This window comes from Rhinolophus sinicus, linkage group LG02 (assembly GCF_036562045.2).
Source record: "Rhinolophus sinicus isolate RSC01 linkage group LG02, ASM3656204v1, whole genome shotgun sequence".
NCBI classification, from domain to species: Eukaryota; Metazoa; Chordata; class Mammalia; order Chiroptera; family Rhinolophidae; genus Rhinolophus; species Rhinolophus sinicus.
Window position 1 is genome coordinate 195631419 of NC_133752.1, and position 16140 is coordinate 195647558.

The 16140-nt window shown below is 57.8% G+C and overlaps 1 protein-coding gene across 2 annotated transcripts; it reads left to right on the top strand.

Moving 5' to 3' along the window:
* Window positions 1–1812: 1812 nt before the first annotated feature.
* Window positions 1813–12423, top strand: TSPO (translocator protein). Of its 2 annotated transcripts, none has more exons than XM_074326505.1 (4): window positions 1813–1967; window positions 9395–9603; window positions 11346–11484; window positions 11988–12423. In XM_074326505.1, exons 2-4 carry the CDS (start codon window positions 9422–9424, stop codon window positions 12174–12176), a joined length of 510 nt encoding a protein of 169 aa, XP_074182606.1. In that variant the 5' UTR covers window positions 1813–1967; window positions 9395–9421; the 3' UTR covers window positions 12177–12423. The 2 variants fall into 2 exon arrangements, with proteins under 2 accessions (XP_074182606.1, XP_074182607.1); XM_074326506.1 differs by having other exon boundaries at window positions 1831–1967; window positions 9398–9603.
* Window positions 12424–16140: the final 3717 nt, after the last annotated feature.

Below are 16140 nucleotides of genomic sequence, written 5' to 3' on the forward strand. Positions count from 1 at the left end.
GGTACATGCCAAATGCCCGAGAGGCTCCCATGCTTAGTGCTGTGGAGTTCAGAGGTCACTTCCACTTACAGTGGGGGAGACACAGAGTTAGGGTTATGGAAGAGCTTCCTGGGGTGACACTGGAGAGCTGTCAGACTTTGACACGGGGAGATGCCCAGGATGGGAATGAAGGGTGCTCTAGGAAGGGGGAACAGTGTGTGAAAAGGCACAGAGGTGAGAAAGGGTGGGGTAGTCGGCTTGACCCCAGCTTGGCAGGGCCTCAAGTGCCAGGTACAAGGCGTGGACTGGATCCTAAGGCAGTGGAAGCGATGGACGGTCCTGAGCACAGCAAAGGCATGGAAGGGACAGTGGGGAGCTGGGGGCCAGCTAGGGCCTGTGGCTGCTGCCCAGCAGAGGGTCAATCACTGCTGCCCAGGCTCAGGTGGGGGTGATGGTTTGAGAGGAGGGAGGCGGAAGTCATGGGAGGTGTGTAGGTAGAGAGGGATGGGCACCCACATCTGCACCCGGACCTGTGGGCTGAGTCCCTAGGGCACCAACTCCCCCACCAACTCCCCCTCTGAGCAGCAGGGTTGCCTGCAGGGACTCACCTGTGAATGGGTGTGAACTTCAGGAGGGCAGAGCCTTGTATGTTTGTATTCAGCCCCTCCCTTTGGCCCTGGCATATAGCAAGTATTTGGGGACAGCAATTTCTTCCTCCCAGGGTGCCCCGGGGTCCTGGAGTCGTGTGCAGTAGGGATGAGGCCGGGTGGAAGCTGAGTTGCTTCTTTCCCACATGTCTTCCGGGGGAGTCAAGTGTACCACTCAGCCAAAGCCACTGGGCACCTCCGTACAGGAAGAAGATGAGGGCTGGCAGCGCTAGGGAGGCGTGGCCAGACTGCTTTCATTAGGAACAGAGGCACAGTGCCTGGGGCCACCATATTTTGAGGGACCTGGGAAAATGTTTTAATTTCTTTTAAAATCAGAAGAAAAAGATGGTTAGAAACCAGGCTGGATTATACTTCTCCTTATACCAATGCGGTTAAAGGTGGAAGGGGCCCATGGGGGCAAAAATGCCAGGGCCTAGGGACAGGAGACAGTCCTGGAGGCTCCAGACCACTGTGCCTGGGGAAAAGTAGTTGCAGTTCACGTTGCCCCCAGAGGACAGTCTGGGCAATTATGGCTCCTGTAGGTTAAGCGCCCTGCCAGATCAAGTCCTCCGAAGATGGCAGGGACAGGCCCTGGGCTGCAGTAATAAAGCAGCAAATAGATGAGGAGGGGAGGAGCTTAAGGCCTGCGGCTGGGCACGCCGGTCCCATGAGGCACCTCTTGGCTGTGATCGTTGCAGCCTCCACTCACTGAGCGCCACGTTCTGCCTGTATTACCGTGGGGCATCCTAATTAGTCCCACGATGATGTGCCCATTTTATAGATGAGATGGAGACGGAAAAACCAGCCACGGAGTGGCAGAAGCAGGGCAAAGAGTGCAGTGCTGCCTCGGTGCCCTGGGGCAACAGCTAAAGGAACTAGGGTGCTCTTCTGGAGATGGGGGGGGGGCAGGCTGTTGTGTCTGATGATGTTCAGGGCTTTGCCATCACGTAATTTCTCTCTCTGAGCTCGCTCTCTGTTGACCCATTTTACAGATGGGAAAAGTGAAGCTCAAGAAGAGAAGCAACCTGCCTGCGGACACAACTGGAACGCGGCGTGGGGTCTGCTCTGAGCGCGAAGGTCACGGTGGGGAGAAGTGGCGGAGGGGGACACGGGCTTGCGCGGGGAAGGCAGAGCGTGTCTCGCTGGAGGCGTGAAGGAGCGAAGTGAACTCCCAGTCCCGCGGGCAAGCGCGGCCCGGGCTTCCAGCCAAGCCGGGCGGGGCCGTGGCCTGGGCGGCGGCCGGGCGGGGCTTTGCTGTCGGGGCGGGGCGGGGTGGGCCTGGGACTTCGGCTGCCACCTCCCGCCGCGTAGAGCCCTTCCCGGAGTGAGTCCTCTTTGCTGGTGAGTGGGGACGGGGCGCCGAGGGGGCAGCGAACAAGGGCCTCCGCGCGGGTAGAACCGCCAACAGTGCCTGCCCGCTGGCGCAGGGCCCGAGGGGAAACTGAGGCCGGAGGTGGCAGGCTGGAGCCGCGGGGCGGGGACCCGAAGGGCGGCCGCGAGGCTGTACTAGGCTGCCGGGTCAGCCAAAGGGGGTGGCGGGCGGCCCGGGTCCAGAGCTCCCAGGTCCGCGTTCCTGCGCGGCCGGATTCCCGCCGCAGAGAGAAAGACCGCAGGCGGAGGCGGAGGCGGAGGCGGGGGTGGGGGTGGGAGTGGGGGGGTGGGAGTGGGAAGGAGGGGACTTGGGCAGCCCTGCCCCGCCCCGCCCCGCCCCACCTCCGCCCTGTCCCTCCTCGCTCCTCTGCTGGGCGCCGCGGGAAGCGGAGCCGCCTGGGCGGGGCTGGGGCCGACCCCCCCCTCTCCTGCCCATTCCTGCTTAGAAGCAAGCCGAGGCAGGGGAGGGCGGGAGTGGCCGAGCCGGGTACTTTGAGGATCCTAAAATGCCCGGGAGACCTCGGTCTCCTGATCCACTTGAAACACCTCATTTCTAGGGGAGGAAACTCAGGCCAGATTGGGGAGGTTATTTGCCCAAAGTCAGGTACGGCCCCCACGGGCTTTAGGGCCGCGTCCCTGCTTCCCAGGCCAGTCAGTGCTCAGGTGAGCTGTGGCCTGGACAGGAGCCTGGTGTGGGACCTGTCTGTCCCCTGCCTCTCCTGCAAAGGATCCGAGATCCCAGGAGGGAAGGGTCGTGGGGCTTCCAGTGTACACACTGCTGAGTGCTGGGGTCAGCCTGGCAGATGCCCGGGGGCCTGTTATTGGCCGGGAGCCTCTCTGGCTGGCCTGCTAAGGTATGGTGATACCTGGTACCAGCTGCTCTAGGATGACAGCAGGAGGAGCAGAACTTGAGCTCAGAGATAAGGGCCTGAGACTGTTCCTTGGGTCATGGGTAAGGAGAGGATGTCAGAGAAGGCAGTGTACAAGAGCACCTGCCCAGAGCTGCTGGCACACTGGGCGGAGGGCCGGGTGTCTCTGTGGGGTGGAGTGTGGCCCCCGCAGGGGCAGGAGGCAGGCGCAGCTCCTTGGGGGCAACAGCGCTTGTCCACTGGCCGTGAAAGGCACTGAGGAGGGTGGAGGGTAGCAGGCCTCTTCCTCAGTCCCCCGAAGGCTCCCAGAGGAAACCTCATAGGTAGTCCTGGGCCCCCAAGGGAGCCCTTTGAACTGGGGGAAACAGCCTCATCCAGGAACCATTGTCCAGGGTTTGAATGAGTGGGGTCTGATCCCAAAGCCTCACAGTGGGCCGCTGCGGGGGCAGGGCCTGGGCTGATAGGGAGGGAGCCACTTTTTACTATGTACATTTTTGCTTTTTCATTATTTTATTTTTGAATCTAAATTTCTTTTGTTTGCATTTTATTTTACTTACTTTTGATTGTGCAAGCAATGCCTGGATGTGCTCTCCCTTTAAAAAGGTCATGCTTGATAAAGCAGATTCCCCCTTGTCACCCCAGCCCGACCTCCTGGGTGACCCATTGGATGTGGATCCTTCCAGACCGGTTGTCTGTTATATTGGACACTTGCATAGTAAAGAAGTTTCACAAAGTTTATGACGAAGAATTGCTGTGAGTCAGTAAACAGGCTTCCAGGGATAAGGCCCAAAGGACTGGGTACAGCTGGGACAGGAGTGAGCAGAGAAAGGGCAAAACCCTTTGTGCTGTTTCTGGGCAGCAATTTGTCACCTTCTATATGGAGGGTCACCCGTAGGGAGGCCTCAGAGAACTGAAGGATCCCCCAGAGACCCATGGCTCAGCCCCACTTGAACAGATGGGGACACAGAGGCAGGGAGGTGAGGTCCTAAGGCCAGGAGTGAAGCAGCATCACTAGCTTGGGAGGTCCTACCCCCTTCTCCCCTCTTTTTTCCCCTCCCCCCACAGGGAGGGCTCAGATCCTATAACTGCACTGCTGCCCTGTAGAGGCTGGAATATTGGCCCTGGGGCTTGAAAGAGTGAGGCTGTTGGCCCTGAGAGAACCTTCTGGCACTGGGCAGAGGGTGGAAAGGCCAAGGCGGGGTGGGAGCAGCCTGTGGCCCAAGCCCACCCTCCGCCCTGCAAACTTCTGGGGCAGGCTCTAAGTGCCATGTTGGGATGCGAAGTTGGCTGAGAGAGGGGAGGTGACACAGCCCTGGTGAGTGGCTGTGTGGCCCAGATCTGAGGCCGGCAGACCCCCTCCTCAGGGGGCAGGGGTGGTGGTGTGGGCTGCAGAGCTACACAGACCTGGGAGTTCTGTGACTCCCAGTGTTCAGTTTCCTCGTCTGGACAGTGGGAATAGTACCGCGTCTACTGGGGAGGCCAAGGCCACGTGGCTCAGGGCCCGGAGAGAAGCAGCTGATCCCCTCCCCTGCAGCCGCTGTGAAGAGTAAGTGAAGTAAGGACCATTAGGACGCCCAACCTGGCCTGCAGCATGCCCTGCACTCAGCACCCCCTGCCGCTCATTCCCTGGATCCCTAGAACCTTCTCCTGACCCCAGGCCCTCAGCCCTGTACGTTGCTCTGTGAGTGGCCCCCGGCCTTGAGGGCAGGGCCTTCTCTGAATATCTTCACCCACTCAGTGCCCAGTTGACCTTTGACATTTCCTCAGCCTGGGATCTGTGCCACTGGGCCACTTCTTTCCCTGGAGGAAATGGGGTGAGTGGCCCTCACAACTCACACCCACAGCCCCTCACTCATCTGGTCCTCACTGGAGCCTCCTCACGGCCCCATGAAGCAGGCAGGGCAGGTTATAACCACCTGATAGGGAAACTGAGGCCCCGAGAAGAGCGTTGGCCTGGGGTCACCAAGCAAATTGGAGGCAAGCCAAAGTTTGGGTTCTTAGTCACTTTCTGACAGAGATAGAAATAAAGGGCAGGTGGGTGGCTTTGTCCCTCTGCCTGAGTCCTGAGACCCTTCTTGACCATGGGTACCACCTGGCCCTCCCGGACCCTCCCGGTGCTCCCTTCCAGAGTGGGTCTGTGTCAGGCTTGCCTGGGCCAGCCGCCCTGCCCAGCCCGGCCCAGCATGACTCAGCTTGGTGGGTTCCCCCCTAGAGTGAGTCAGGAGCTGGGCAGTCCCCAAGAGGCCACAGGAAGTTCCTTGCCTGGCTCTCTCCACATGGGGCATCTGGCCTCCCTGTTTTCTGACCCTCTGATCCTCCAGGCCCAGTGGCACATAAACACAGCCAGGCCCTCAAAGGGGCAGCCTGGGTGGGGACAGGAGCGTGGGGCTCAGATCCCGCTCTGTCACTGAGGCCCACCACCCCCTGGAGGGCCTCTGTTCTGCACCGCCGAGGACCTGGACTGTGGGCTCTAGAGCCTGGTCAGCTGGCGCGTCAGGTTAGTACTATGTGAGGGTTGCCTGAGCGCTGGCCGGGTGCTGTGGCAGGGTGACATGAACACCCCTGCTCAAAAAGCCTTGGGGAGAAGTATAGACACATAGTGTGACGTGGTGAACCTCAAACACATGGTCAGTGAAAGAAGCCAGGATGCCATTCACATGAAACATCCAGAAAAGGTAAATCTGTACAGGCCGATAGCAGAGGGGGGTCCCTGGGGCTGGGGGAGGAGGAGGGAGAAGGGGCTGCTCTTGGGTACAGAGGCTCTCTTGGGGGGATGAAATGTTTTAGAACTTGATATCGGTGATTGTCCAACATGGGGACAGCACTAAATGCCACTGAATTGTGCACTTTAAAATGGTTAATTTCACATTCTGTGAATTTCACCTCAATTAAAAAAAATAGAACAAAACTGGACAGGAGCCACTGAGGGTCTTTAGCAGGAGTGAGGTGGAGGAAGTGGAGGCCCCGGGGGAAGGGAGAGCAGGGTCTGGGCCTGGGGGTTCCCGTGTGGACGCTGTAACAAATACTGAGCGTAAGCAGGCGACTGTGCAAGCTCTTGTGCAAACTGGGATACTTCTTTTTTAATGTTGAAGTTTGAACTAGTTTTAGACTTACAGAAAAGTTCCAGAAGTATACAGCGAGCTCCCACATACCCTTCATGGTCAAAACCAGGAAATGGACACAGTTCCTGTAACCACAGACCTCGCTGGAGTTCTCTGTTTCCGCCCTAGTGTGTCTCGTCTGCTCCAGGACCGGACCCGGGATGTCATAGTGTGTTTAGTTATTTCTCTTTCGTCTTCTGCAGTTGGTGATATTTCCCTTGGTCCTTCCTTGTCTTTCATGACCTTGACACGTTTGAAGTGGGCTAGAGTACCGGTCAGTTATTTTGAAAAATGTTCCTCCACCTGGGATTGTCTGAGGATTTTCTCATGGTGAGGCTGGGATTTGCATTTCGGGCAAGAATACCATAGCAGGTGTGTCCACTTCCGTGAATTGTATCGGGTTCACGATGCCCACGTGTCTTAAGCTGGTGGCATTAACCTTGACCACTTGAAAAAGGGACACTTCTGAGAGTGAGAAGGGCCATAAGTTTGAGACTAAATGGGCGTGAACTGGGGCTGTCCTAGGAAAGGGCTCGTAGGGTCACCTGAGAAGACCTGAGGTCTGGCCCAGCTCAGTGCCTAACTCCGTAGCCCCTGACCTCAGTTTTCAGGCCTCGGTTTTCCTATTTATGTGGGGTCAGCAGGGTGTGAAGGCCTTCCACCTGCCTAGCCCATGTCATGTTCCAGGGGAGGCCTAGCAAGCTGAACACAGCTCGTTATGGTTGCCTGAATACTGTTACTTTGCTGTGGGTTCGCCACATTTATTAAACAGGCCCAGCAGGGGTTATGTCCCCCATTGCATAGATTGAAAATCAGGATGAGGTGGCATAGGCTCACCCGAGGTGACACGGTAGTGGCCAGGTCCCTGGTCTCTGGGTCCAGAGCTCATATCCACCTGACAGCAGCCCAAGGCCAGTGCTGTCCTGGCCCTGGGGCAGGTGGTACTCTGGCCCCTGGAAGCCAGAAGGAGGGAGGGAGGGAGGAGAAAAGGGAGGGGAGAGAGAGGCACAGGGACATTTACTGCTCGGGCCCTGTTTCATATGCCCAGCCCCCAGCAATGTTCATTGTCACAGTTCATCTGTGCAGGGTCGTGGGGGATGGGGTAACTATCCCCACTCAACAGGTGGGAAAACTGAGGCCCAGGGATGGAGGAATGAGGCACTAGATGGCAGAGCCAGAATCTGCTGGATGCCCAACACTCTGATTTTTTTCTTTTAAAATGTTCATCAGAGACATTCTGGAAAATGATAGAGGCGTAATGAATGTAGCCATTATACACCGTGCCCTGAGTAGAATCCCCAGCTACCAGTTTGCAGAGGGGCCCTAGGCAAATGCCTCCAGTGCTGTGCTCCGGCAGGTGGGAGAAAATGTGCAGCTCCCTTGCAGGGGAGGATGTTCAGGCTGGGGCCCTGCCTGGGCGGGGTTTACAGCGTTCTCCGCAAATGTTGGCTTTATGATTGTGACGACTGCTAACATCTTCCTGCATTTGTTACAGTATTTACAGTGCATGTTATGTTACCTATTTTTTTTGTTAACATTAGGATTATTCTCTATTATTCAATTTGATATTCCACTTTCTTCACTTCACGTTAGTTGAGAACAATTGTCACATTATTTAAGAGCCCTCACCAGCTGGATTTGGGGCTTGTTCAGCCTCAAACAGTCCGGTGTGGACACTGTTTGTTTCTGCATTTCAGGGGGCTCCATGGAGCCCCGGGGCAGGCTTTGCCCTGTGCTCTGAAGCCCCAATGGCTCCCCAGGGCCTCCAGATGGAGCAGGACCTCTCCCCTGCACCTGCTCCCCCCACCGCACTTGCCTGCCTTGTCATTCTCTCCACCCCACTGTGTCCCCCTCCTGTGTCCCTGTGGAGAAAGTGTTCCCTGTTCTGCCAGCACCATCTTCTCCCATGTCCCAGGGCACGGTGCCCTTTCTGAGGTCTGTGCCCTTCTATGGGCCTCTCCCGCTCCGTCCACCCTGCATCCCCAGCCCCTGCTCTAGCAGGTTGTGCTGCAAATTTGCTGAACGGAATCCTATGTGTGGCTTCTTAACTCAGGCAAACAGATACCCCCAGATTTTCCAACTAAGATCAGTGTGTCAGTGGGAGCTCAGCCGCTCATTTTGTGTCGGGGAAGCTGAAGCCCAGTCAAGGATGCTGACAGGCTTCGGGTCTCACAGCAGGTCCAGGCCGAGCTGGCTACAGATGCCCAGCCTGGGGCCCCCTCGCTGTCTCTCTGGACTCTTAGCTCCAATGAGCAACTCAGCTTGCCAGGAGCCTGCCATGCTGCTGGGCACCTAGTAGGTCCTCAGCGCAGACCTTGAGGCTGCTGGGCCAGGGGACATAGCTGACGAGCATAATGGAGAAGCCTGAGCCTGGGTCCCCAGCTCTGGAGGTGGCAGGTACCAGACCTGAGATGGGTTTTCCTTGCCCTGAGCCCTGCCACCCTCTCAGTGCTGCTAAGGGGACCTCACCTGCCTTGAACAGTTGCTAACTCCTGTCCCTTTCCACCCACCACCTCAGTGGTCCTGGGTGTCAGTGTGGGGGCAGCTTTTTGACCCAGACAAAGCCTGGCCCCAGAGAGTTGTGTGACCCCAGGCAGGCTGCTTTCCCTTTCTGGAACACAGAGGAAGGGAAGGTGATTTTAGGGTGGGCCTGTGTGTGGGTGGGCGGTGTAACACCTGTATGCAGAGACATTCCCCACACTGGGCTGGGCCGAGGTCTGCAACACTGATAACCCATTTTATAGAAGTGGGAACAGGCCGGCCCAGAGATTTGAAGTATTTGCCTGAGGCCACAGTGGGGAGCTCTGTCTACCACCAGCTGTCTACGGAATGAATGAATGAGAAGTTCTAGAACATAAAGCGCAGGGTGTGGACTAATACAGGCCTCGCAGAGCCCCCAGCCAGCACTTGGCCTGGGGAGGAAGGGCTGGGAAGCCTGCTTGGTGGAGGGGACCCAAACTGGCCTGGAGTGAGGTGGCAGAGAGGAGTCACTTGCCAGGAAACCCAAGGTCATCTGTGAGGGTGAGAGCACAGGACCCTGGTAGCTGCGGCAGGAGCTGAAGTGGAACCAACAGTGGGGCAAGGGCACCTGAGAGGCTCCTGCAGTCAGGGCCTTCTGGGTGGGAGCGGGAGTTTGAATGGAAGTGTGTTCACTGGAGCCCTGGGGCCGGGATGGCAGGGGCTGCCGGTGTGGACCCAGCCCCCTGCCTGCCTCACTCATCTTTTCCGCCCCTCCTGGTCCTTCGGTCAATTGACTGACCAGTGAGTGATGAGGGACTGGTAACAGATCCGCCCCAGGACTTGTGTGACAGGACACAGTAGGCCTAACCGCAGGTCTGCCCACAGTGGGTCCTTGGAAAATGCTCTGTGAGGCCTGGCCCTGCCCTGGAGTGCCCGCCTCCCACCCCAGCACTGTCTTCTCTTTCAGAAGCTTCCTGGAACAGCAGCAGCAGTGATGGCCCCGCCCTGGGTGCCCGCCGTGGGCTTCACACTGGCTCCCAGCCTGGGGGCCTACCTGGCCTCCTACCATGTCCGCGGAGAGGGCCTCCGCTGGTATGCCAGCCTTCAGAAGCCCTCGTGGCATCCACCCCGCTGGACGCTGGGCCCCATCTGGGGCACCCTCTACTCGGCCATGGGGTAGGTGGGCCTGGGCACTGGCCTCAACGCTGTGCCTGTCCTCGAGTTGGAGCAGGCGGGGTGGGGCCAGGCAGAGCTTCTCCTCCAGGGTTTTAACAGTTCAGTGCCCCCTGGGTAGCCACCTTTTCTGGGCTTGTTTGTCAAGTAAGGGTGGAGAAAGCTGTAGGACCTGTTGATTGCACCACCAAACTTTCTCCTCCAGGGCCTCCTGGGAGGGGCGGGCCGGATGGCTCAACCCCATCCTGGCATCCTGGCTGTTTTCACAACTCCAGGGTGAGACTGGCTCAGTGTGCAAAGTTCAGACGTGGGCCTCATGGATGCTTCCAAGATCAACAGCAGTGACAACAGCAGCAATACTAGTAGCTGCCATTTGTTGAGCACCTGCTCAGTGCCAGGCTGTATCGGGGTAATCTTCATGGCCCCACTTTTAGCAAGAGACCTCCCAAGGACACAGGGCTAGAGAGTAGGAACCCTGCAGGAGCCCCTGGACTAGACCCGGGCATTGCTATGGTGAAAGAAGTACTGCATGGGGGCGCGCCCCCTGGTGGCGCCAGTGGGAAGCGCACTCAGGAGGTGAGGTCAGCTTCCTGCCCTCCTTCTGGAATGTTCTCTGCATCCTGGTTCTGTGCCAGCCCCGTGCAGGGTGGGGCCAGAGGTGCCAGACACCTGAGGGGCAGGTGGCAGAGGCCAGGCCGGTGCCCTGGGGTTCGGATGGGAGGTGGTCTGTGAGACCTGGGTGTCACCTGGGCCCCACCCCCGGCCAGGCCCAGCCCCTGCCCAGTTAGGCTCCCAGCACTTCTTGCATCCTGCTTTCTCCTCCCCCATTCTGGCCCAGACACCTGTTTCTGTTACAATTTGCATCAGACCCCAGGCTTCCCCACTAACGCTTGGCGTTGTACCATCAAGGTCCTGATAAGGCACAAATGTGGCCCCAGCTTCTTTCCTGGAGGCTCCTTTTGGCCCTGATAAAGTCAAACCTCTCACAGAGTAAGGAGTCCGGGGCTCTGGCCCTGGTCACTTGGGTTGAAATCCTGACTTGACCTGACAATTGCCTGTCAGGGATCTTAGACAGTCACTTTACGTCTCTGTGCCTCAGTTTCCTCATCTGTAAAATGGGGGTGATAATTCTGCCCATCTCAGCATTATCATGAGGATGAAATGAGTTAATGCTTGCCAGGCTAGAGCACTGCCTGGGTGTGTATGTGTTAAAGGGCATTAGCTGTTAGGATTGCTGGTATTATTGTATCACTTGTAGATCTAAGAGTCCCCATGACCAGGTCCCCATCTGCCTCTTCAGCTTCACCTCTCCGGTGCCCCGGAGACCTCAACTTGCAGTCACATAGGCTGACTCGGGGTCTCACACCTGCCTTTAAGCCTTGGCATATCCTTGTTCCCCTGCCCCCAGCAAACTCCCACTCATCCTGTAAGGCCCAGCCCTTGGCTAGGTTAGCGCCTCATGTGTTTCCCTCTTCACAGCACTGATGATGATGATGATAATGGTAAATATTTATTGAGTGTCCCATGTGCCAGGCACCATCCTAAGCACTGCCAGTGTGTTAACTTGAATCCCCATAGCAACCCTGTGAGAAATGAAGGCCCAGAGAGGTCCAGCAAATTCCCTGAGGTCACACAGCAGTCAGTGGCAGGGCATGCCTGAGCCATCACTATGTCATCCCAGAGGTGAGCATGGAGGCTCCTGGTATCCTCCCTGCTGGTGCCCTGACAGGTGGCCTCTGTTTCAGGTACGGGTCCTACATGGTTTGGAAAGAACTGGGGGGCTTCTCGGAGGAGGCTGTGGTTCCCTTGGGCCTCTACGCTGGGCAGCTGACCCTGAACTGGGCATGGCCTCCTATCTTCTTTGGCACCCGACAAATGGGTTTGGTAAGTGTGGACTTGGCCTGTCTCCGTGGTTCATGGACATGGTTTGTGGAAGGGTGGGCCTCCCTTGGGGGACATGGAACATCACATACAGGATGGGGTCAGGATGTAAAGGTGGGGGCAGGGCTAACAAACAGCTCGTGGTCAGCGTCTCTTCAGAAGCACTTAGGGGACCAGTGCCCTCCTATGGAGCCTCCCACAGCTGCTTTTCCTGCAGGGCAGGGCTCTGATTGAAGCAGATGAAATTGTTGGCTTGGGTTTAGGTGCACTTTGTAGGAAATCCCATATTACACCTGGTACCATGGCATGGGCCAGGCAGGGGTGATTGTTCCCATTTTGTATAGTGGGAAACTGAGGCAGAGAACTGGGGAGGGGCTTGGGTGGGTCACTTAGGGGTGGAGTGAAGCCCTCCCTCGAGTGCAGTGGCTGGATGCATAGCTGGGACACACCTGAGTGGGTACCTCCAGCCTCAGGCCTCCCGTCCTCCCTCCCCCATGTCTCTACAGGCCTTGGTGGACCTCCTGCTGACGGGTGGGGTAGCAGCAGCCACGGCCGTGGCCTGGCACCGGGTGAGCCCTTCGGCTGCCCGCTTGCTCTACCCATACCTGGCCTGGCTGGCCTTTGCGGCCACGCTCAACTACTGTGTCTGGCGGGACAACGATGGCCGGCGTGGTGGCCGAAGGCTTGTGGAGTGAGGTGCCCCGCCCTCCGAGGACCGTGGCTGCTGCCAGGCAGGCGTTGCTGGTGGTGGGGGCCCTCATGAGTTCCTGGGCACCAGACCTGTGCGTCTGTCTGGGTCACATTCCAGGGGGTCGCCATCAGCTTTAGAAGTGCTTCAGGCTGCGCCCCCACCCAGAAACAGCGTCCTGTGCTTTCTGCGCCGCTCGGGGCACGCTCTCGGAACGTGGGATTTTATAAGCCTAATAAAGTTTTTAAACCTTCTGGCGGTGGCCTTTTTCTTGGGTGGGACTCCAGTCTTGGGGGGGAGGGGCTCATCCTCCGGCTGGATCTGTCTGGGCTGCGTCATCCAGAAGAGGCTGGACCTGGTCATGGCTGCTGCACATTTCTGGGGACCCTTCCCAAGGCCCCATAAGAGGTGAGGTGGGCTGCGCAGGGTGGAGCGGCCCAGCTTTGCCCCGGAGCCCACAGTAGCTCGTGGTGCTGCCTGGCCGGCATAGGTCAGAGGGCCTTGGGTTTCAGCAGATGGAGGAGGGCCTGCCTGTCTCCCACATCTCCAAGAGGCTCAGCCCAGGCTCTCGAAGGGTGTGGGCCCACAGTCTGCCTGGGCCCGAGGCGGGGCGCTCAGCTGGCCTCCACCAGAATGGGGTTGGGCACAGAGCTGGGGACACTGACTAGCCTGCTTTTTGGGTGCTGGGACTTGTGCCAAACTCGCCTCACCCCACCTGGGGCAGCGCCATAATCACCCAGTCAGCAAGAGATGTCAGAGGCAGTAAGGGCCATGTCCTAGCTCAGTAGACAGCAGCCCCTTGCTGCCCCAGGCCAGCCCAGGTTTGCAGGTGTCACCCCTGGCTTCGAATAGGGTGACCCACGACCTTTCCAGGCGGCTGTTTGGAGTACGTGAGGCTGGGCAGAGGCCTCGCCCACAGGCAGGCTCCTGCTGGAATGACGCCCTCCTTTCCTGCTCTCAGTCCCCATCCTGTGCTGTGTTCTGTGCCACAGCCTCCTAGGACCACCGCGGGTCCGACCTGCGGGGCTTTTTGTTGCTTGTTTTACTTTCGGCTGTTGAATAAGTTCATTTGAATTGACGTGATTTTCATATTTAGAGCTGTCAGTCATTTCCGTGGCTGAGTTTTGCTGCCTCTCTACTCTCACCCTGCTTTTTCCTCTTCCAGCCTCACATTCAATTATGACCCCAAATTACAAAACGCACAGGGTGACGATGAGCAGAGACAGCTGACTGCATTCTTCTGAGAATGTTCAGGGGCTGTCATTGCACCTGCCCGCCCTGGAATTTGATGCCCAGATCGTGCTCTGTAGGAAACTAGCAGCTTTGCAGCCCTGAGCATCTAGCTGAGCCCTCGGCCAGCTCCCCACTTTTTCCGGGGATCATCAGAACAGAGGAGCCAGACGGGGGCCTCTGCACTATTTCTAAAGTTCTCCAAGATGGCCGGGGTGTCACGGGTGTATCTGCCAGACAGATGCCTTATGTAGCACTTCAGTGCGTGTGCGACTTCTGGGATCTGAATGACGTTCAGGCAGCAGGCTGGTTTTTGTCCACCCCACACCTGTGGGTTTGTCCATCTCTAGCAACATGCCACAGACTTCGTACTGGCCCCAAAACACTCATGGCCACAGAAACGCCTGGAAAAATGGGTGAGAGGAGGAGGTATTTTGCCATTTTGTTTGCTGGCTTTCTCGCGATGCTTTCCCCGTTCTGCAGTCAGCATTCTCGCCTTTTCTGAGCTGTCACCATGCACTAGGGACTCCAGGGAGCTGACAATTTCCACGTTGGTGTAATAGGCACATCTGTACCTCAGGTTTACCCAGTCCTTCTGGGCCACACTTTCTCCTGGAGCTGCGTCATGCAGTGGAGGTCTTAAATGTGAGCGTTTGCCTCCCTCTCCAGCCCACTGGCCACAGTGGATGCAAGAGCAGGCCACTCACACAGCCAGAGGACTCGGCTGGTGGGTCGTCGTCACGGAAGCCATGTTGACTCTCAGGGGTTTGCTGAGCACTTTCAGGTTGTGGTTGGCCACTTGGGACGTGGCAGGTGGAAGGAAGCCCTGTGTAATGCAGGGTCTCAGCTCCCGCTCCTGGCCGGTGAACGCAGGGCTCCTGGCCGGTGAACGCAGGGGACGTGGAGGCTGAAAAAGAACAACGGAGCCGCGGATAGGGGGTTCACACCACTGTATTCTTGCTGGCAGCCAGGCAAGACACAGGAAGTGGGATTCACACCTCATGCGCCATCGGCAACCCGCTAACCGGCTTGCTGACTGCAATCTGCCCTTGCTAACGCTACAGGCAGTTACTATATACAAAACAATAGTGGCTAATGGCCAACTAGTTACAGCTGATGGTCATCAAATAACCAAGCCAGCACCTTTCCACGTGAGGCCCAGAGCCTGGAAACTACTCTCCTGGCCCTGTCTCTACACCTCCAGGCTCTTGCCTCACATTCTACGCGAAAGTGTCTTCTGCAAGAGGCCCTGTGCGAGGAACCTGGAGGTGGATGAAATATCCTGGGCACAGCCAGGCTTTCTGGGCACAGCCAGTGTTCTCAGGGTACTGCCAGTCTTTCTGGGCATAACCAGACTTCCTGGGCACAGCCAGTGTTCTCAGGGTACTGCCAGTCTTTCTGGGCATAACCAGACTTCCTGGGCACAGCCAGTGTTCTCAGGGTACCGCCAGTCTTTCTGGGCTCAGCCAGACTTCCTGGGCACAGCCAGGGTTCTCAGGGCACCGCCAGTCTTTCTGGGCACAACCAGACTTCCTGGGCACAGCCAGGGTTTCTCAGGGTACCCCCAGTCTTTCTGGGCACAACCAGACTTCCTGGGCACAGCCAGGGTTCTCAGGGCACTGCCAGTCTTTCTGGGCACAACCAGACTTCCTGGGCACAGCCAGGGTTCTCAGGGCACCGCCAGTCTTTCTGGGCACAACCAGACTTCCTGGGCACAGCCAGGGTTCTCAGGGCACCGCCAGTCTTTCTGGGCACAACCAGACTTCCTGGGCACAGCCAGGGTTTCTCAGGGTACCGCCAGTCTTTCTGGGCTCAGCCAGACTTCCTGGGCACAGCCAGGGTTTCTCAGGGTACCGCCAGTCTTTCTGGGCACAACCAGACTTCCTGGGCACAGCCAGGGTTCTCAGGGCACCGCCAGTCTTTCTGGGCACAACCAGACTTCCTGGGCACAGCCAGGGTTTCTCAGGGTACCCCCAGTCTTTCTGGGCACAACCAGACTTCCTGGGCACAGCCAGTGTTCTCAGGGTACCGCCAGTCTTTCTGGGCTCAGCCAGACTTCCTGGGCACAGCCAGGGTTCTCAGGGCACCGTGCTAGAACAATAGTGGCTCACAGTCAAGGTGCTTACATATCCTCGATGGCAGCTGGTCGAGATACAAAAAGCAAACATCCACCAGTATCCCCACAATGGGTCTTTCTGCATCGTAGTCTCGATGGCGGCCAGTCAAGACACGGGAAGCAAATAGCCGCCAGTTCCACTACATGGTGGTACGTTCCCAAGCAAACAGTCAAGCGGTCCATCAAAGCAGGGATGGAAGGCACCGCAGCGTGCACAGGTGGCATCGCCTTATTCAATTCCCCATAGTCCACAGTCATTCCCCAGGGCTGTGCGTTGGCCTCACAGTGTGTGCCCTCTCCGCAGGGCAAGGGCTCCAAGTCCTCCCCAACCAGGGGGTGAGGGACGACCTTAACCTCACTGGCGTCCTCCACCGAGGACTCCGCAAGCGTTTCCTCTTGGGACAAGTCCCACATCTGGGCTGCCTCAGCAAGCAATTCCCAGCCCACAGGCCACAATGACCTTCGCTTTCCCTGGCCTGTGCTGGTTGGAGAACCATCTACGTCTTCTCACCCCTCCACGGGGCTCCAGCTCTCTGGCAGCTGCACGGTTTTTCCTATGCTGGTCTGAGAACCGTCCACGTCTTCCCATCCCTCCAAGGGCGTCTAGCTCAAGAGAACATCAGCC

Bases quoted from the DNA above. Each gene is read 5' to 3' on its own strand.
- TSPO (XM_074326505.1), top strand. From the start codon at position 9,422: ATGGCCCCGCCCTGGGTGCCCGCCGTGGGCTTCACACTGGCTCCCAGC. The intron at 9,604-11,345 runs GTAGGTGGGCCT...CCTCTGTTTCAG, and splicing joins ACCCTCTACTCGGCCATGGG to GTACGGGTCCTACATGGTTT. The intron at 11,485-11,987 runs GTAAGTGTGGAC...ATGTCTCTACAG, and splicing joins GCACCCGACAAATGGGTTTG to GCCTTGGTGGACCTCCTGCT.